The sequence below is a fragment of the Condylura cristata genome, unplaced genomic scaffold (assembly GCF_000260355.1).
Source record: "Condylura cristata isolate star-nosed mole 26May11 unplaced genomic scaffold, ConCri1.0 scaffold00006, whole genome shotgun sequence".
In the NCBI taxonomy this organism is placed as follows: Eukaryota; Metazoa; Chordata; class Mammalia; order Eulipotyphla; family Talpidae; genus Condylura; species Condylura cristata.
In genome coordinates, this window is record NW_004567107.1 from 28653465 (window position 1) to 28675899 (window position 22435).

The following is a 22435-nucleotide window of genomic DNA, read 5'->3' on the forward strand; positions in this document are numbered from 1 at the left end:
TGGCTAGGCAGTGCTGAGGTAGTGCAGTCACATGGCAGTGGCTAGGCAGTGCTGAGGTAGTGCAATCACGTGGCAGTGACTAGTCAGTGGTGAGGTAGTGCGGTCACGTGGCAGTGGCGAGGCAGTGCTGAGGTATTGCCATCATATGGGATAGCTGCTGAGCTAGCAGACTTAAGTCATCATTTGCAGCAACCTGGTGGGCTCTGCTCCCACAGTGGGTCAGCCAGCTTTTCAGAAAGAGAAGGGTGGACATCAGGAGAAGGAGATATGTTTTAGATGTAATTTTTAGTCTCTTCACTTTTTTGTAAGTGGACTTCATTATGACAAAAGCAGCTAAGCTAGAGTGGATGAGAAACTTAAGGCCAACTGCTGCCTTGGAGAATCCAAAACGAGCTCATCACATCCAGCTACTTACCTGTTTACCGCACTACCTCAGCACTGACTAGTCACTGCCACGTGATTGCACTACCTCAGCACTGTCTAGCCACTGCCACATGACTGTACTACCTCAGCACTGCCTAGCCACTGCCATGTGACTGCACTACCTCAGCACTGCCTAGCCACTGCCATGTGACCTCTAGCCTACCAGGTGCAGCACCAAGAGTGGCTCTGAGGATATAAGAGGAATCAGCCGGACAAGATCCCTCTGCACGTGAACTTTCATTCCAGCAGACATGGACAATGATAAATTATTGCGGGTTCACAGAAGACTCCTGCATGAAACAGGAAATGGCTGAGTAATGTCCCAGATCACCTTGCAGGCTGAGGTTTATGAAACGGAAGAATGCATCAGCCTGCTTCTCGGTAGAGACTTTAAGAGCCTTTTAAGAAAATCAATGTAGACCACATCTTAGATCCTGCGCTAATGGACACGGTGTTGAGGCTGACGGAGTTGGTATGAGTGATGAAGAGAGGACAGTGGGCTCATTGAGATGGGACAGGGCAGCTGAGGAAATAAGCTGTTCTGCTGGAGGGGAAACCAGAGTCTGGAAGATCCCTTTGGACTGTTCAAACTAAGAAGCTTCTGTTGAAGCAGAGATTCAGTTTGTATCTCTGTAGGATAATAACCTTCCCACATGCCTAGATGCTGTTTGCAATGTGAGTTTGAAAAGGAACAATGCACTCAGTGAAGTTGTATCATGTGCTGCTCCTGGGAGATCTAATGCACTTTTGGACAGGCGTCAGCTCTGTGTTCAATCAATAGAAGACAAATTAAGCAGGACATTCTCCTAGGTGGGCATATACTAAAGAGTAGCTACCTCTTTTCCCTCTTACTTCTTCTCTTTCACAAATGCATATGAAAAGCTGATATAATGTCTCCCAAGAAAGTCTTACCTTTCTTTATCTCAGGTGCATAGTTCCACAGATTGTAACATGTGTTCATTACATATTCACTGCATATTTTCAAACAGACGTACCAATGGACTGGCTGGTCTCTTATTCATTCACTCCCTCCAGAGCCATTCTCTGCCTCAGAAAGTGGACCTGATTGATGACACTACAATAACTACCTTGTCTTTGTTTTCCAGTTGAGTTTGGCCAACTTGGTGCCAGTCAGGAGGCCACATGGATGATGGTATGAGGGTTGTGTATTCTTTTTTGTTTTTTTTTTCCCTCTGATCTGGTCTTAGGCTGTGTTCCTGGACCCATGGTCACTGCTCCTAAGCATGAATTTCTTTATTGGTTCCCAGTACCTGTTAACGCCTCTCCTCATCCTTTATACTGTGTGTGTGTGTGTGTGTGTGTGCTACCCGGTTCCCCTGCTATCTTTAGGGGAGCCCCTACACCCAACTTGCATCTTTTTAGACATTCTTTTAGAAAGGAAATTTATTGAAGTATTCTAAATTGAGCATGATGTCTGCATCCTATTGAGATTTTGGAAACTGTGATTATCAAAACATAACAAGGAGATAAGAACTGATAAATAAATTGAAAGGGATAAGGCACCAAAGTAGGGACTGAGCTAGCTTGACCTCTGCTATTTTTCATGTGTATTGGTCTATTGGAGAGCTACCTTTTGTGAAATTGCCTTACAGAGCTCTTCCCCATTTAAAAAGTGTTGTTTGTTTTTTAAATTTTATTTGTGCAAGGGTATTAAGCATACATTGGAAATGATTTTTTTTAAATACACGTTTTATCTTTCTATTTTGCATAGAAGACAAAAAGAGACTTCTGGGGTAAAGGTCAGAGGTGCAGGGGATGGAGGATTCACTAGAGACAGACTGGGGAGTAGAACAGGCAGATCTACTTAAACACACTGCTGAGGGGAGCAGCGGGTGAGGCAGGAGAGGTCTGCTGCGCCATGTGGTAGCTGCCTGGCTGGGGATTGATCTCAGGTTGCAATAGTGATAGTGCTGAGTTTTGATCCCCTAAGCCACTAGGGAGGCCCCTTGAACATAACTCTTTGGTCAGCAATAAACATTACAGACATCTTTTTCCCCAGCCTGTAGTTTTCCTCTTTACCATCTCAGTGATATCCTTTATCTACCAGACAGTCTCAATTCTAATTCTAACTTACCATTGTTTTTATTATATGGTGAGTGATTTTGAAGACATCTCAGTCTACCCCAAGATCCTGATGATATTCTCTTAAATTTTCTTTCAGAAATTTACTTTTACCTTTTATCTTAGATTGATTTTTAAAACAGCTTTATGAGGTACAGTTTACATATCATTACTTACTCATCTTATGAGTACAATGATTTTTTAGTTAACTTCTAGACTTGGTTGATAAATATCAACCATTTCCACCATCTAGCTTAAGAACATTCCCTCACATAGAAAAGAAACCCTGTACCCATTCACTTTGCAATCACTCCCCCTTAGCAAGCCCAGATCCAGGTAGCCACTGCCACTAATCTGCTTTCTGTCTTTGTAGATTTGTCTTGTGAATGTAGGTGTGTGTAGAATGTATGGTTATTTCATTTGAGCACAGACTTTAACCTGAGCTTCCTGGAAGCAGGAGAAAAAGGAAACCCCAGTGCTTTGCATGGTTCAACCTACCTGGTTCCTGCCATTTCTAGGAAGAATGATTTATATCAAGTCTTATAACAGGCATTGAGTAACGTAGTGGACAGTGTCTTTTGTTACATCTGGCATGAGATAGAGACTTTGGAGGGTTACTTCTTGTGTTGCCCTTCTCTGAGAGTTTGGGAATTAGCTGTCCCCCGCTGAGATTAGTGAAGGCACTTCAGGGAGATGCTCCAATAAGAATGGTGTATGCCCCTGGATTTCTGATGATCTAGTAATAAATGAATGGGCGGGGAGAACCTAAGGCAGTGGAGGGACCAGCAAGCAGTACTGTCTGTTAGATGCCCTGTCAGAAACAGGCTTTTGGTGAGGGCAAATAATGGTCATGTTCATGGTTGGATTCTCAGATGATGAGTACCCAAATTGCTGAAAAGATGTATTTGACTTTCCCCCACTTCCATTGCAGTATGATTAACATGTAAATATCATGCATATTTAAGGTGTACTATGTATGTTTGATAGACATGAACATTGTGAAATGATCCTCTGAATAAAGTTCATAAAACATACCATAAACGTCACCTCATGGTTGCTTTATTTTTTGCGTTCATGGTAAGAAGACTTGAGAGCTCTCAGCAAAGCTCTAGTGTACAACATGTTATGAATGCAGTCACCCTGCTGTGCACTAGGTCACCAGAACTAACCTATAACTCAAAGTTTGTACCTTGTGATTTAAAAAATCTCCTGTTGCCCACTGCAGCTCCTGGGGATATCCACTCTACTCTTTCTTTCTGTGAGGTCAGTTTTGGCTGTTAATGCAGCATCCATGTGCTGTGTGTAACCACCAGACATGTAGGAGGCAGAGCTGACATGTTGTGATCATTTAAGGGCTTGGAATACCTTTGTATTTCTGCTTAGGGTGCTGGCACACTTCTTTCTTTTTCCCATTCTGCTCTGGCACCTGAATAATAGGTGGCTAGATCCCTGGATTTCTGTACAATAAAGCATGAGAAAATGATTTGGGGCCTAAATAGTTTAGCTTATATACTTTACTATCTGACCACCTCAGAAGATGGACTTACACATTGGTGCACTCAAGAGAGAGTCAGTTAATTTCAAAATGTAGACGTGTATTGTTGAATGAATTGTGTTAGCGACTAGAGGTACTTGGAGCCCACTAAATACTGTGGAATACCTACCAAATGCAATGATTTTATTTGGACCATATTTTGACATTGAAATGTTTGGAAGGCATAATTTAAGCTCTCATGTTTGGCTGTTCTGGTCTGTTACTGGCCTAGAGAAGGTTGCCTTTCTGTGTATTTTAACAGTAACAGAATTTGTATTTATTTGCCCTAAAAGCTATATTAAAAATGTAGGAAAAAAAAGAAAAGACTCAGGACACAGCTGGGGAATTTCTGTAGAGAGTAAGGGGACAATGGGAAAAAGCATGGGTGTTGGAAAATCAGTCTAGAGTTTGAAATTTACCTGTTGGATATTGGGGGATACTCCTTAGTATTTTTCTAGGCCTCAGTACCCTCCCATGTAACATGAAGTTATTTTCTAGTACTGGCAGGGTTAGATAGGGTAATGTAGGCAAAGCCCCTAGGCCAGTTTTTGCAAATATAGACTCTCATTCCTTCCTCTCTTTTCCTCTCTTGCTATTTCTTCCCTGCATCAACAGGGACTGACTTACCTGTAAGATGTTGCAGGAAGTCAGTGCCTGCTGAGATGTACATATTTTTATGGGGCAAAAAAACTAGTGTCCAAAAACTTCTAATGCACTGATTGAAATTGTTATGGTTAACTTCTTCTTACCTACTCTGAAATGACTTTGTTAACAGCCTGGGAGAGGAATTAGCTGGAAGCCACAGACACAGATGGGAATTGACTGTCTAATAACCAGGTGTCTAATGGACAGGTGATGTTCCAGCCCTAGAGGAAGGTGAGAAGATGAAGATCTTCACTGTTGTCCCAAACATTCAGAGGCATTTCAGGGAGGAGCTGTGTCATGAAGAATCATGTTTGAACATCCTTGGGGGTCATCAGAATGTACCATTTATCTCTGGGGTGCATGGATATGTAATTCTTGTTACTAAGCAACTCACTCTTCTGGGCTGGCCTGTCCTCATTATTCTGCCTGTGTTGGATTCATCCATTCATATGTGAAAGGAAAGATCTGTGCAAATCAGTGAGACACAGGGATCGTTTCGTCCGTTGTGTGGTGAGAGCAGGACTGGCAGAGGCCCTGACCTGGAGGACAGGCTGTCTCTTAAAATCAAGGGTCATATCTGTCTAGACGCAGACTTAGTTCACTGGGTCTCAGGAAAACTGAGAAGCTGCCTGCTTGGGAAACAGAACAGCTTACTGAAAAGGAAGTGTTCTCCAAGTGTGCACACCTGTATTTGAGCACCTATGACTTGGTGAAAAGAGTAGAAGCTTTAGAGAAAGAACAAAAGGGAGTTCAAATCTTGGGTCCAGCTATGGTGTGTGCCTGTATGTGCCTGCCTGTGAAGCACAGATAGTAACAATGCCATCCAGGACTATACTTTCAGGGGTCATGTCTCGAGCTCCTTATAATGCCACCCACTGAAGTGTTATTGAGCATTACATAGACATGGCTTAGTACAGGCCCTGGAACATAAGATGTGTTAAAAGTGCTTGCTTTTACTGAGAAAACTAGATGGTTGTCATTGTACATGAAGGAGTGTGTATGGCCTATTTACTTTGAGAGTCTCACATCCTCTTATAAAAAGAGAATGTGTTTTGGGCTCTTCCCTGGTGCATTGGGTTAAAGCATTGCACTATGAAGATCACTGAAGCCACTGCAGCATGAGTTCGATCCCCGGCCAGGGAGGTGACCCACATGGCGTGGCAGACCTCTCCTGACCCACCTGCTGCTCCCCTCAGCATATGTTTCAGTAGATCTGCCTGTTCTGCTCCCCACTCTGTCTCTGGTGAATCCTCTCACCCACCACGCTTCTGACCTGTACCCCAGTTCTGAAAGCATAAATAAATAAAAATATATATAAAAAAAGTGTTTCTCTTTTCTGAGCCAGTATGGGAAGACACAGGTAGGGGCTTCTCACAGCTGGGTTTTTCCTTCTTTTGGGGCTGGGCAGGAGCTGCATGACAAGGTAGAGAGTCACAGTCAGAGGATACTTTGAGCTGAGTAAATGTGTTTAGTTGGATGGAGTCACTGGCTAGGCGGGAAGGTGCAGCTAGGGTCACGAGGGCGGGGAAGTTGATCATATTCTCCAACTGGCCTCTTGCAGGTCCTTCAGCTCCATATGCCTGGCTTCTTGTTGTTGGAATGTGTGATTTTTTTTAAAAAGATTTGTGTATTTATGCTTACAGAATTGGGTACAGACCAGGGGTGTGGTGGGTGAGCGGATTCATCAGAGACAGAGTGGGGAGCAGAACAGGCAGATCTATTGAAACTGCTGAGGGGAGCAGTGGACGGGTCAGGAGAGGTCTGCTCTACCATGTGGGTCAGCTCCCTGGCAGGGGATGGAACTCGTGCTGCAGTGGCTTCTGAAAGCTTCATAGTGCGGTGCTTTTAACCTGTTGCGCCACCAGGGAGGGTCCGGGAATGTGTGCTTTTAAGGCCCCCTTTGCTTTGTGGTTCTCCACTCAGCTTTGCACTTCCACTTGAGGCTCTGTGGGTGCTGGTGGAGATGTTAGCCTTCAGGCTGGCAGACCTACAGCCTTGCATGTGAAAGTGTGCTGCCACCTGTGCAGGACTGACTACAGCCAGGGAACAGAGTGGAGCCTGTAACACATGCAGCTTCTTGGACCTGCCTAGGAAGCTGTTCAGGATAAAGATTGGGCACTTCTGTTGGTTCTGGCTGAGTCGCTGTCCTCTTCCTCTTATTTCCCAGCATGGGATGGAGATACCATCTTCATGTTGAGCTCTGACTGGTCTCTCTCCTTTGTCTTCTCTACACTTGAATGGTTGACCTTTCAGTTCAGGTGCTGCTGTGCAGACTGTGCCCAAGGAAGCCTGTGGCTAGCTTAACTCCCCTCTGGTAATTGTGGAAGGAGATAACCAGAGGGCTCAGCTTCCAGAGACAGAATGACTCTTCACTGATAGGTCAAGCTAGAAGAAATAAAATTGTGGGTAAAACACCAAGTGTCATGACAAAGGATATCAGTCTCCACACCAGAACTGGAAGGGCCATTATAGCTCCATTTTCCATAATCAACTTAAATTTAACATCAATCTTCCATTTTCTGCTGTGGCAATTGGAAATTACTCATCTGTGTTTCCTGAACTTTACCCACTTGTAAAGTATTTTTTGTCCTTCTCATCCCCCAGTTTTGGCCATCTAAATAGTCAGGAAAGATCAGGAGGTCTATCATAGAAAGAGTAAGAGCTATCAGCTGTAAGTAGGATCAAAGGAAGCAGTGTTCTTTGACTAGAGGCAGAAGCAGGAGAGAAGGACTCCTTTTCAGTGCAGAATGGAAGATGGAAGTGTCCTGCAGTTCCTAAGCAATACTGTTTGTTTTTCTGATTTCGAATCCCATTACTTTGCATCAGTGATCTGGCCAATGTCTCCAGTGTTGTAGGGTCAGGGAGGGAGTAGAAAGAGGAAAGAGAATGTGCTAGAATTGTTGCAAAAGATAAGAAATTGGCTCTGTAAAATAGAAACTAATTGTTTCAGAAGCAAATAATTTTTCTTATTTATAAATATCCTTATGGCTTTAGAAATTTGTCCTGGTATTATTTGTGTTTTTCTCTTTTCCCCCCAAATATTTTTTGATATGTTACTCACATATCACCTTGTTTAAGGTGAATAGTGTATTGATTTGATATATGCATATATTGCAGAATGAACACTACACTGAAGTTAGTTATTGCATCTATCATTTCACTTTTATGTATTTTACTGAGAACTTTTAAAATATCTCTTAGCAACTTTCAAATATACAATACAGTATTATTAACTGTCATCACAGGTATACATGATAGCCTCATAACTGGAAGTTTATGCTCTTTTCTATCTTCACCTGTTTCCCCCATGCCACCCCATAAGTTACTCTCTGATTTAATCTGTGACCGAGTAAAACTGGCAGAATTTTCCATCCAGACAGAAAGTAAGAGCAAAACCCCACTTCCAACAAACTTATCAGGCTAAAGACTTCTGTCAGCTCTGGTCCTACCCTCATTACAGGCTTTGGCTTAGAGGCGTGATCAATATCACCTCTTTTTATCCCAGAGCTGCCCCTTCCTTATCCTATTGTGTAAGTGGGTCCCAGTTAATGGGTTTAGCTGCAAAGTGAAGCATTGTGAGCCCTTGCCAAAGTAGGGTTCCCTCTGCAGAGGGGTCAGTGAGGGAACACAGGATGTCCTGAGCTGGGGTCCCCACCATCTGACTCAGCCCACTGCTGCACACTTGGTATCCAGAGGCCCAGAGAGGTCAGTAGGCACCAGGATCACCAGTTGACAGAGGCAGGGAGCTGTAAGCCTGCACTGACTTGAGGTGAGAGCCATCTCCCCAGTTTCTTGTCTATTGTTTTTATTTTGTCCCAGATGAAAAGGATGTGGGAATTCAGATAATGTGATAACAACTGGTGGTTTTCTGATTTGTGAGTCTTAAGGATACTTGTAGCTACTGGCCTAGAGGATGATCTGTGTCTTATCTTCAGAGAGTAAACTGGTGCTCTGAAGGATAAGAAAAGGAATGCATTTTCCTGATAACCAACCTAATGCTTATTATGCTGAAAAGCTAAAAATGACAGACACAAAGGAAAAGTGACAGCATAACTCCTCTCCCACAGGTATCACTGTCACCATTCAGCTTTACACCCTTATTTCTGCATCTATATGTGTCTAATGGATGTGCATACATGTGCACACATGTAAAAATAAGAACTTTACCCAAGTGTTCATTGCACCTCAATAGCTTATTTTTTTTTCTTGATACTGTTTGTTGAATGCCTTTATATGCCTTCCTACTAATGAATCCTCGAAGAGGTTCTCACTTTTATAACTGTGTTTGAGCAAGCATTTCTGTACATTCTTATGTCTTTATATAGGTTCTGTGCAGTGTATAGCTAACAATCAGCCAGAATGCTCTTGGGGTATAGATATTTTTCAGCTAATAAGCTAAGAAAAAAACAAAAACAAAACACAACAGAGGAGAGTTAGAGAAGAAAGTTGGCTTGTAATTGCTGAAATGCTTATTAAAACTCCTATCAACCATTCTCTATATTTTAATTTCATAAAAAAACAAAACATTCTTGGCTTGGATTCCTGTATATTCAGAAGAGATGTAAATATAACCAAGATGTTTTTCCTCCTTTGTGACTAATCACTTGAAGAAAGGGAATGTGTGATGGCTGGGGAACCCAGCCTACGCCTTCAGTCTTTAAATATTTGTGATACATTGTTCTTGGGTGTATGTGTGTGTGTGTGTGTGTGTGTGTGTGTGTACGTAATGCAGGAAACACCCCAGCATACAGAGGGTTGTTTCAGACATTTCAGGGACTGTGTAGGCTGCTGGTCAGTTCATCTCTAAGCCACTGATAGAGGAAACTTCTAGAATGACATTATTGAAGTGAGGCATCAAGCCTTCACAGAGTGGAAATTATGCCACAGTGGGTTGGCCTTTGCCAGAATAAAGAGTAGAGTTTGAAAGGAGACAAAACAAAACAGCTTAGAAGAATTGGAAATGGAGGTGGGTGGAAATCATGCTTTTCTAGAAGGTCATCCACCCAAATAAGGCTGGTGTTGGAAGGAATGAATGATGTGATCTCTTTGCAGCTTAACATGGGACCTCGTTTATAGGTTACATGCCATAATTGTAGCTATCATTTCTCTTATGAGGATAGCCTTTTTCATACTACTTATCAGAGACTTACAATTTCCTATGGGCGGTCATGCCTATACGTGCATGCCAGAGGGGTGGAGGATGTTCTGGGGATAACCTGTGATCCAGTGGGATCTCATTCTTTCCTGCGTCATCTTCCCACCATTGCTTCTTGGGCCAGTTACACCAAACAGTATAGGATAGGCCTCTCCAAAAACATTCAGGCAGGTTTTGTGTAAGATGGCCAAAGTAGGACCTGTGAGCCTCAAGATAAACTGTTACCGTAGCCTTAAGGAAGGAATGCAGATTACCCATCTTTAGGGATTGCTCTAGAAATAACCTTTTATCAGAGAAACTGATCTTGAGACAGGATAAAAATGTAGGTTTGCTGTAAGATGCCCTCCTCTCCTTCTCATGTGAGACCCCCCTTCCCTTTCTGTTGGTGCCTCAGGTGCCTATCGCATTGTCAGCTCAGGATATAAACCCTACTGGCCTCTTTATTTTATAATTTGCAGTCATAAATATTCCTGATGTGACCGTACTTAGAGTTGGCATGTAACCTATAAATACAGAACTTAAATTTGTTCTATTAATCTTTCTCATGTTAATTTGTATGCGGTTTAAGCTCAAGAAGAACTCAGGGGTGAGGGAGTGTCCTATCACCAAACTGGGATAGGATATGTAGAGTGCCCTTTAAAACCACATTTCCCTTGCAGTTCTAAGCACACTGAGCATTCAAACCACCCTTCTGCCTTGGGCTTCTCAGATTCTCCCTCCTCTTCCCTCCTGGAAAGGGAAGATTATTTCTTACTATAAGGGAGGTTCCAATCTACATCTTAATAGGGCTGAGGAAGAGGATGGGAAGATAAAAGATAAAGCCTCTGGTGGGGTGGGAATTTTGGAGTAAGAGTTTTCATAGCACTTGGGGGCCCAGGAAAATTTCAGAGTGCCTGAAGGACTTTTGGGAAATATGGTTCTCTTGAATGTTCCTTGAAAACTAAAAATGAAGACTGGAGTTGAAGTGTTACAGAGCAGCTCACTGTGAATTAGGTTAGCTGAGTGTGGGTCCTCACCCATGTGCTTAAGATTCACTGCAGGGATACACAAAAAGGTTAATAATGGGCTTATGTGCAAGGGAAAAGAAATGAATAACTCAGGGAAAGAAAGAGAGAAATCACTTGATTAAAGTGTCCCACCCATTCTGCTGATCTGGTTTTATATCCAAACCTGGCTGCTTAACTCCACCCTCAGGTCCCAGTGTGCTTCTCTTTGGTGTTGATGGGATTTGTAGTTCCGGTTTCTGGGGTGGGGGTGGAGTCCACAAAATCTGTTCAGAGTTCATCCAGAACATCCTTTCCCCCTTACAGAAGCTTTTGCTGCTCCTCTTTGAATGCATCTGAGCTAAAGATTGAGCATGTGGAAATATTAGGGCCACATGTATGCAGTCTTTCTTCAATTCATCCCTGTGAACTTGTTTAGTTTTTTTTTTTAAATTGAACTAGGATGAAGGGATTTTTTTTTTTCTTCTACCCGAGCAAATCCAGCTAGAACCTATTCAGCAACTCTTGTTCTGACTGTTCCACTCACAATTTTTGAAGAGCCAAATGTCAGATTATGTTCAGGAAGTGGGGTTACCTATGCCTAAGGTTCTTGGCAGAATGACAGAACAATAAAGTGATTCTTATACTTAATTGGACCTGAGCTTTTTATTTCAAACTTTTGTACTCAGTGGAGATACCTAATATGCAATTTCAGGAAAATCAGTCTTCCTTATTAAGACCCCAGGTGCGGCCCTCCCTGGTGGCACAGCAGGTTAAAGCATAGCACTGAGAAGCTAAAGCCACTTCCGCATGAGTTCGATTCCCACCTGCCCTGGAGATGACCACATGGCGCGGCAGACCTCTCCTGACCAGCCCGCTGCTCCCCTCAGCAGTGTACTTCATTAACCTGCCTGTTCTGCTCCCCACTCTGTCTCTGGTGAAGCCTCTCACCACCCCTGAGCCTCTGGCCTGTACCCCAATTCTGTATGAACAAATAAATAGATCTTTTTAAAAAAAAGATCCCAGGTGCATTAAGAATTTTATAAACATGGGTGGAAACAAGAGAAGGGGGTCCAGTGGCCTGTGATAAAGGACTGTGAAAGTTTTGGTGATGCTATAACAGGTGTTCCCCAGGACAAGGGGAAGTTCCAGGTTCCCTGTCCCACCTAAAGGAGAGTGGAGCTGAGCAGATAGAAGAATCTGGAGGGGAAACTGAGGGGGAAGGAGCCAGGATGGAGAGCCAGAAGGAGGGAGGCACATGGAGCAGAGAGACATGTGAAGAAACTTTGTCTTGTTTCTTGGTCCTGAACTGGTTGAAACAGATGTGGTGAGAGAGAGCCCTGTGGGGAGGTTAACAATGGCAGCATTTATCTTGATTTTTCTCTTTTCCTCCCAGACTTGTCTGGCTATTTCTAACCCTTTTCTATGGGTGCTTTAGACTTGGATCTAGCTTTCAGGTGTTGCTTTGGGCCAACCCCTTTTGGATGGACTTCCCATGAGGGAATGTGTAACTTTGGGTGTTTTAGAACTGTCTTTTCTGTGTTTCACACTGATTGTACTAAAGTTCCTTTCCATTAAAGGTCATATGTGTTTTGATGCGGTGGATGGAAAACCTATTTAGAGTGGACAGGTTTGGGGGTCCAGGGATGGCTCTTTCATTGCCCTGTAACACTGGGAGTGGTGTGGTGACATCCATTTTTGAGGTGAGAACCTGTTCTCCTATATAATGTACAGTGTTGTAAACCAGTGTTACCTTAAGAAAGAAAAAAAAGGAACTTCAAAACCAGAAATGATTTCTTTAGTCTCCCTGCATGTGAATGGCTTCCAACTGATTATTGCCATATTTTTTCTGAGAACCCTATTTTCTCACTTCATTTAAAAAATAATATTATCAGCAGGTGATTCCAGTCAGATCATGGTCTCCAAACTAATTGAATTTTTTAAGTTGTTATAGCCACAAGGCAAATTTGTGAGGATTATAAAATGGGTGGCTAGGCTGTTGTTTTAGATGAGTGTTTAAAGAATATTATTTTTTAGAGGACAAACCTTATGTACTATGCTAATTGTAGTGCTGCAGGAGCCCTAGTATGATAGGTATTAGGATTCCTCACAAATACTCATTTTTCATCCATGTGGGCACATGGAATTTCACATCTCGACTCTTTTTTAAAGTTATGCAAGAGTTTTAACTTGCTTTGGTTATTGAGTCAAAGTGGCGTAATGTGACTTCTTCAAAGCCAGTTTGATATTCACCACATTCCCTTCTCACTACTGTGGAGGTGGTTGAAGCTACTGAAACCTCTTTCACTCTGAATCCCCAAGTTATATGTCTATCTCCTACCTGTCAGCCTTGGTATTTTATGTGAGAAATAAAGCTTTGTGGTATTAACCTACTGACATAGTAGAATTCTTTGTTACTGCAGCTAACCTATCCTCTCCTGACTGAAGCCTCTTGGCTTCTTCACTTGATTTTAAATCTCACTTCCAACACTAATTTATGTGGTTTAATTTTAACCTCTCTAACCTTATTTTTTCCATTTCTGAAATAAGGAACTTGAATTACATCCTCTATATGTTACAGGGCAGGGAGCGGGGCACCCCTGAACCAAACCTGCTCTCTCTAAATAGGTTCTGCCACCCACTGCATCAGGACAAAATATTTAAGACCTTTCATGGAAAGAAACTTTAATATAATTAGTATGCAATACAGAAAAGACAAAATATAGTTTCTAAATCAAACAAATTAATTCTAAATCCCAAATTACCTATCCCCTTGTGGGTAAAAGTCCATCCAAAAGTGATTGGCCCAAAGCAAGGCCTGACAGCCCACACAAGTCTAAAGCATCTTTTGGCTGGGAATCATAAAGGGTCAGAACTGGCCAGACAATTCTGGGAGGAAAAGAGCAAAATTAAGATCAAGATAAAAGCTGCCATTGTTAATCTCCCTATGGGTCTCTCACCCACATCTGTTTCAACTAGTCCACGGCCAAGAAACAAGAGCCCAAGTCTTCACTTCTCTGTGCGCCTCCCTCAGGTCTACTCCTGGCTCTCCACCCTGCCTCTTTCCTCTTCAGTCTTCTCTCCTTATTCTTCTATCTGCTCAGTTCCACTCTCCTTTGGGTGGGTCAGGGTACCTGGAATTTCCTCTTTTCCTGGGGACTCTTACATTTACCATATCTTCTGAGCCCAAAATTCTCCTTCTGTCCCTTATGAAAGTTAGTAAAGCTAACTAGTGTTTTGCACAATACAAGCTTTTTTTTCTTCAAGTTTTATTGAAAATAAATATTGGTTATTTGTTTTCTTTTTTGGTACTGTCCTTGTTTGGTTTTGCAATCAAGGTAATGTCCTAATGAAATGTGTTGGCAGTACTCTCCTTTCTTGATTTTTGGAAAACTTTGAGAAGAAGAGGAGGTATAGATCTTTTTTGTGATTTAGTAGAATTCATTAATGAAGTCATTTGGCCTGGACTTTTGTTCTTAGGAACGCTAGTTTCTGAGCTTGTGGCTGATCAAGTTATCTGTTCCAACCTGATTCAGTCTTGGTAGATTGCATGATTCTAAAAATTATCTATTTAAGGTTTTCCTTTTTTTTCCCCATATAGATATTCATAGTAGTCTCTGATCATTAATATTTTAATGGCATCCATTATAATTTTGCCTATTTCTGATTCATTTTCTTTGAGTGTTTGCTCTTTTTTATTAGTGAGGTAGTGCTTCCTAATTTTGTTTATCCTTTCCAGGAAACAGATCTTGTTTTAATTACTCTTTGGTATCCTCTTTTTGATTCCTACTTCATTTTTTTTTCCACTCTAATTTTTGTTATTTCCTTCTTTCTCTTAATTTTTGGTATTATTTGTTCTTATTTTTCTAGTTACTTGGACATTAAGTTAGATTGAGATTTTTCTTCATTGATGTGGGCAATATATGGACTTGTAATTCCATTTTTAGATCATCCCATAGGATACAGTAGCTTGTCTCTTCATTTTTTTTTTTTAAAAGATTTATTCATACAGAACTGGGGTACAAGCCAGAGTATAGGGGTGGTGAGAGGCTTCACCAGAGACAAAGTGGGGAGCACAACAGGCAGATCTACGAAGTACACTGCTGAGGGGAGCAGCGGGAGATTCAGGAGAGGTCTGCCATGCCATGTGGATCTCCTCCAGGGTTGGGGATCGAACTCACACTGAAGCAGCTGCGGCCAGCTTTCAGTGCTGCATCCAAACCCATTGTGTCACCAGGGAGGGCCCTGTCTCTTCATTTCTGATGGACTCCAGATAGTTTTTTATTTATCCTTTGATCTTGGGGTTATTCAGAAATACTTCATTTAATCTCCATGTATTTGGATTTTTTCCCAAGATATTTTTGTGATTTATTCCTAACTGATCAGAAAAGATGCAAAAATTTCAATTTTCTATAGTTTATGAAACATGTTTTGTGTTCCAACTTATTGTCTAGCCTCAAGAAAGTTCCATGTGCATGGAAAAGAATGTGTATTCATTTCTTTTGGGATGGAAGGTTCTGTATATGTCTATTAAGTCCATCTGATCTATAGCTTCATTTAAGGTCACATGATTTCCTTGTTTGCTTTCATTCTAGATGACCTTTCTGTTGATATTTGTTTTGTAATGAGGTCTTCTGCTTAATTATATTGCTGTCAAAAGTCTTGTTAAAAGTTGATTTATATATTTTGTGTACCTGTGTTGGATACTTAAATATTGATGACAGTTGCATTTTTTTGATGAGTTGTCCTCTTGATCATTCTATCATGCCCATCTTGATCCCAATTACCATTTTTTGGTTGAAAGTCTAATTTATCTGATAGAGAATAGCAGTTCCTGATATTTATGATTTGGCTTGAAATACTTTGCTTCAACCTTTCACTTTTTGTCTTTTTTTCTGTTGTCTGATGATGAATTTTTTGTAATGTATGCTGGAATATGCCTTTTTGTTCAAGCTGTCATACTGCATCTTAAAATTGGTGAATTCAGACCTTTCACATTTTGATTGATTATTGATATATGAGGTATATTCTGCCATTCTACCTTTTGATTTTTGACTGTTTCATTTTCATGTTGTTTCTTTTTCCATCAGTTTTTTTTTCATTTGGATGGCTTTCCCTCATGATTTTCTCAGATGCTTCATATCTCCCAAGAGTGTTTATTTTGGGTTTTTGTTTTATGGTCTCTGTGATGTTTGTATCCAAATTTTTGTATCTGAAATAGTCCTTTTCATGCTGATATTGTCTTATCATCCTGTAACTATAGAGGTTCTATCATTTGTCTACCCTTCAATATATATATTTTTTTTGCCTCAGATTATTCTTGTTTCTACTTATGATTTCTTTTTACTGTTTTCATCTAGTTCAAGGGTTGGTGTTTCTTTTTTATATTGAAGAGCTCATTTCAACATTTCTTGTAGGACAAATCTGATGGTGGTAAATTCCATTAGTTTATGTTTGTCTGGGAAAGCCTTTATTTTCCCATCATTCTTGAATGTTAATTTGCAGGATAAAGTGATTCTTGGCTCACAGTTTTTTATCATTTAGAATTGTAAATTTGTCATTTCACTCTCCTCTAGCCTTGAGTCTTTCTGTTGAGAAATCTGATGAAAATTTAATGGAGGTGCTTTGTTTGCTACTTTCCTTTTTTCCCTTTTAGCAGCCTTTAATATTTTTTTCTTTACTATTGATTTTTGATAACAACATTGATGTGCATTGGTGAAGGTCATTTTGTGTTTTGAAAGTTGGGTGGTATCTCAACTTCCTGGTCTTCCACATTCAATTCTTTCCTTTGGTTTGTGAAGTTCACAGCTGTTATTTCTTTGAATACAATCTCTGCTCCTTTCTCTTCCTCTTTACCTTCTGGAATATTCATTATCCATATGCTTGCTCTTCTAGTGGAGTCTGATATTTCTTCTAGAATTTCTTCATTTTCCCCTAAATCTTATTTCTCTCTTCTTTTCTTGGATCATATGTACATTTGTATCATTGATTTCTAAAATTCTCTTTCCTGACTTAAGTCTATGTAATATGCTTTCATATATGTCTTTATTTCATTCATTGTCTCTTTTTGCATGATGTCCCATGAGCATGAGGAAGCAGGTGGAGGTTCAGGTCAGCTCATTAGCATTCTGGAGGTGGAAGTCAAGGGCAGAACTAGAGTTTACCCCCAAATCCTGCCCCTGCTATGCGGTATGTGTGGGGATTTCTGTCCTTCACATATCTGATCATGTGTACAAGCCCTTCCAACCCTGGCACTGGACCTGGGTGGACTTTTGTTCAGGGCAAGGACTAGGCTCAGTGCACAAGAATGGTAATGCCAGGGACTTAAATGACTTAAAAATGTTGCCCAGATTTCCAGGCAGGAGTGGAAAAGAGTAGAACATGAGGCTGTAAACAGCTTCCTTGGCAGGAAGCAGTGACCCAGAGAGTCTCAGGATGACAAGGCTGGCAGGCAGCCTGCAGATGCAAGGGCAATTTGTATTCTGAGGTTGGAAAAGACTGATTTTTCTCAGTTGATGAATAGACAATTCTCAAGGGAATAAATGGGCTTTTCCCCTGAGTGGCATCTCGAAACAGGTATAGTTTTTGTACTTTTCCCATGTCAGTGAAATTCCTTAGCCCAGTCCTTCTCAAATTTGACTGAGCATAGAAATAACTGGGGAAACCTGCTGAAATGCAGAAGAAGTTTACCAGGTCTGGGTCAGTGCCTGAGATTCTGTGTCTCCAACAAGCTTCCTCCTGGGGATGCTGTGTCTTGTGTAGGATAGCTATTCTGCTGGTGGTGCATGTTGGAACAGAGACCTAGAACCTACCTGGTCACTTAGAACTGTGGGAGCTAGCAGCTAGCCTCACCAATTTTCGTGGAAGACCTCTATTCCTGTTTCTGTAGCACTGGAATTTATTCTAACCAGTGGTATTTCCTTTTTTCAAGAATCTTAAGAAGTAGAAGGAGATATTGCTGGTGAGTATGCATTGGTTGCTGTATTTAATCATTAAAAAAAATAACTGTTGTACTTTTGAGTACATGTCCTGAGGAAAATGCTGGCTGTAGTTGCCATGTGCAGTCAAATTCTGTCCAGTACCATGTCTTTACAAAGCATTGCCTCGCCACACATCCTGTGTCTCCCCAATGGCTGGGGTAGTCTGTCATAATGCATCCTATGGCAGAGAGCTTGACAGTTCAGTCATGGAATGAATTCATGTGTTATGTTCAGTTGATTTGATCTGGCAGCAGCCTCTGATAGGTGAATGTGTTACAGACTCATCTGGAAAAAGAACTGAATCCATCAATTGTATTCTGGACATTGGATTCAGATGGCATCAGACAGAACTTTCTTTTTAAAGATTTTGTTTATTTATGCACACAGAACTGGGGTACAGGCCAGAGGTGCAGAGGTGGTGAGAGGATTCACCAGAGAGAGAGAGTGGGGAGCAGAATAGGCAGATTGACAAAGTATACTGCTGAGAGGAGCAGCGGGCAAGACAAGAGAGGTCTGCTGCACTATGTGGATCACCTCTGGGGGTGGGGGAATTGAACTCTCACTGAAGCAGCTGTGGCCAAGCTTGCAATACTGCGCTCCAACCTGCCTCGCCACCAGGGAGGGCCCTGGACAGAACTTTTTACTTGAGATTTGAAAACAAATTCCATTTCAATATTTTGTCCCCTTTGAAGATATATTAGATGATTTTACTTGGAAAGGGAATAAAGGCTCAGCGCTCATTCAGAAGTGAATTTGAAAATGATTTCAGGACAATTGAAGCTTCTTAGTATAATATGTACTTATAACCGCCAGTCCTTTGATGTGGTGCTTCCCCAGCCAACAAGTGGTATTTTTGTCAACTTCCCAAACTGATGGCGGTAGTTTCTGATGAAAAGATAGTCATACAACACAGATCAAATTGATCTTCCAAAATTATTTTTAATTCAGTTAATATCTCTAATATCCTCATTTACTTTTATTGGTTACATTCATCCCAAAAACATTCCATGGGTGCAAGTGACTTTGATTGAAGCAGAAATTAATATCTTTATGAGAGGGCTTTTTTTTTTTTTTTGGATAATGGTATTTTCTTAACGAGATTTGTCTGACATCTCTCAGAAGTTTAGAAGGAAAAACAAACTTAGAAGTCAATAAATCTAACCAACTCACTTTGCTGATGTAGCAACAGCTGGGGAGGGTTCTCCCTGGTGGTGCAGTGGTTAATGACTCCACACTTTGAAGCTGTCATCAGCCATTGCAGCATGAGTTTAATCCAGCCAGGGAGCTGACCCACATGGCACAGCAGACCTCTCCTGTCTTGCCTGCTGCTCCCCTCAGCAGTGGATTTCAGTAGATCTGTCTGTTCTGCTCCCCACTCTGTCTCTGGTGAATCCTCTCACTACCCCCTCTGGGCTGCACCCCAGTTTTCATCTACATAACAAAAGAAACAGCTGAAGAGTTTGCTGAGGGTTCATGGGCCTAATTTTGAATTGCAGTCCTGGGTTCCCCTTAATTTCCCACAGAAGCTTTCTATTTAGGTTTAAGTATGTGATTTGGTGGCTTTGAGACATGGCAATTGGTTCCCCCGTTTTTGGTGGCAGTTGGGCTATTCAGCCTGATACCATTTATTGTATTCAACACCATCATGCCCTGCCTTCTAGCAGGGAGACAAAGTGGTAAGGGGGAGCCTGGATTCTGCAGTCAGGTGGCCTGGGCCACACCCCACCTTGCTCAGTAAGCTGTGACTTTGGCAAGTCATTGAGCCTCACTGTGCCTTACTTTCCTTGGATACAAAGTAGGGACTCCTCTTGTAGCATTGTTGTGAGGACTGAATAAATGAACACTTGCAGAGCAATTAGAGTGAGGAGTCAGTGTATTGTATATGGGATCTGAGGACTTGCAAACTTTGAGACTCTACTATGTACTCAATTGTAAAATCAATGTGTCGAGTAAAAAAATTACATTAGAAAAATTGAATGGCAGATAATAGAATGAAATAGAACATACTAGAGTGCACTGTAGCTATGTGTGGTATTGTTTGGTGTTTGACGGCTCCTTTAGTACTCCTTTGGCTTCGTGTGTGTGTTTGTGTGTAATGACTCAGACTGTAGAATGTATTTCTCACTGTGGGTTGTGGTGAAAGGGTTTAGAAGTTCTTGCTACAGGAACTGGAGTCACTGAACCCATTTCTCCAAGTATAGAGTCTTGAGGCGAATGAGGCCCATTTCAGACATGAATGGACAAGGTGAGCTGCAGCTGAAACAAATGTGCTTCCTTTGCAGAGGGAGACCAAAGGGCAGTTTCTCATCGACCACATCTGCAACTACTATAGTCTGCTGGAGAAGGATTACTTCGGCATTCGCTACGTGGACCCTGAGAAGCAACGGGTGAGTTGGCCTCTGTCTGGACCCACTGGAGAAATGATGCAGGCTATGGGGTGCTGAAGAAGATCCTTGTCCCCTCAGAGCCCCAGTGGCACATGTTTGTTCTCAGGGTCACGGGCTACAAAAAACTGATCAACTAGTACCAGTATGAGGGAGAAGGCTCTGGCACTGTCCCCACAGAATGGGTGGTTTAGGAGAAGAAAACTCTACTTTAGAATTTTCCAGAAAGCTGCCCCACCTAGTTGAAGAGAATATGTTCTTAGCCCAGAATTTGCTAAATTTCTTCAAGCAGTGATCCCATAATATCTCATTAAAGGGAAAATCCCCTACCCCTCATTATAAGAATGTTGAGTGGAGGAGTGATTGCTGAGTGGACTTGGGGCTTTCGTTAGGGATCATAAAATGCTTGGAATTTGATCTAGTAGCAGTTCCATGATTTTCTAAATGTACTAAGTGTCATTGAAGTGCACACCTGAAAATGGTTAATTTTGTGTTATGTGAATTTCACCTCAGTCAAATGAAAAGGGTTTGACAGTTGAAGACTTAAGATACTGTGAAAGCTGCCTCTTGAGCGTCACTAAATCTGACAGCCCCCATTGTATTCCTGCTCCTGGGCCTGCCTGTCCTTCCAGGTACTGGTAGTTGTGTGAGACTGAGCAGGGGAGTCTTGCCTTTTGAGCTGGTGCCCCAGCCTCAGTGTGTTCAGACTCTCCGTGATGTGCCTCCGTCACATCCCAGAGCCCCAACGAACTTCTATCCCAGATCTTGCCCCCTGGGCTTTCCCATTCCTCTGTGGGTTCCCAGGTTCCGCTATGGGTAAGGAGGTCCTGCAGCTTCTGCTGTCTTTGGTTCTTTTCTGCACAGCTGCCAAGCAGGTCAGTGTGTGAGGGCTCTGCTGGGGATGGCCAGAGACCTGGGGACAGGTCCACTCTGCCTTCCTTAATTTGCTCTTACTCTCACCAGTGTCCTTAGTCATTCCTGTCCTTTTATCCCTTTCCAATTCCTGGCTCTTTGTTTTGAATTTATTGTTAGTGCTTGACTGAGGGCACCCCATAACCCCCAAACTTGCATGCTATTTTAAAGGGAATCTGGCTATCTGTGTGCATAAAGGCAAGTTGGAGTCATAGGGTAAAAGATCTTTAATAAAATTAGTGTACACAGGGAGAGAGAAGAAAAATACATTTTTCCCCCATTAAAACACTCCAAATTACTCATCTCTTGTGAGTAAATGCCCAGCCAAACAGGGCTACCCCAAAACAGGCCACTGAGGCCTGAAAACTTGTCGTAATTCTGACACCTTCTTGCAGGGAATATAGGGAGTTGTTCTGAAGCAGCTCTCAGAAAGTGGGACAGAAGGAAAGACCACATCAAGATAACTGCTGCCACTGGCGGTCTCCCCACATGTCTCCTTCCACGTCTCCTTCCCAGCAGCACCAGGGCACAAAGCAGGTGTCAAGAAAAAGAGCTCTTCTTTCACTCTTAAAGTACACCTGCCCTTCATGTCATCCGTCTTCAGCCCCCGCCCATCCCTGCTCCCCAGGTCCCAGTAGCTTGTCCAAGGCAGATGAATATAAGGGAGTGGAAATCTACTTCACCTAAACAAACTTGTATCTGTAACATTAATAAAAGAAGAGGCTCACAGAATATATTTTTTTAAAGGAAGATGTTTAAAGAATATGTTAGATTTTCTTTTGCAACATGGAGAATCTTACTTAGCTCTGAGAGCCCAATTTTCTATAAAAGGATACAATGCACAGTAAAAAGTCTGAAGGTTCTAGTTTTCTGTAGACCTACAGGAATTCTTTAATGAGCCAAGAGTTGCTCGAGGGGAAAGTGACAGGTTACTGGTGAGGCCATAGGCCTGACATGAGTTTACCGAGGAGACCTGGGTGGTGTTCAGTACTGAGCAACAGTTGTGTCCAGACCAGCCCTGCACCAAAGACCTCTTAGGTGTTTGCTAAAAATGCTCATTGTGGGCCCTCCCTGGTGGCACAGAGGGTTAAAGCACTGCACTGGGATGCTAAAGCCACTTACGCATGAGTTCTATTCTCGCCTGCCCCGGAGGTGACCACATGGCGTGGCAGACCTCTCCTGACCCGCCCGCTGCTCCCCTCAGCAGTGTACTTCGTAGATCTGCCTGTTGTGCTCCCCACTCTGTCTCTGGTGAAGCCTCTCACTGCCTCTGAGCCTCTAGCCTGTACCCCAGTTCTGTATGTACAAATAAATAAATCTAAAAAAAAAAAAATGCT

At 42.1% G+C, this 22435-nt stretch overlaps 1 protein-coding gene across 4 annotated transcripts in view; it reads left to right on the plus strand.

Moving 5' to 3' along the window:
- FRMD3 (FERM domain containing 3) overlaps positions 1-22435 on the plus strand; it is a 228837-nt gene that overhangs the window by 95852 nt on the left and 110550 nt on the right. For 3 of the 4 annotated variants that reach the window (XM_004677541.2, XM_004677542.2, XM_012721457.1), the window contains exon 2: positions 20085-20189. In XM_004677541.2, the coding sequence (XP_004677598.1) occupies positions 20085-20189 (105 nt within the window). Of the gene's footprint in view, positions 1-20084; positions 20190-22435 lie in introns of those variants that run through there. The other variant, XM_012721458.1, reaches the window with a different exon arrangement.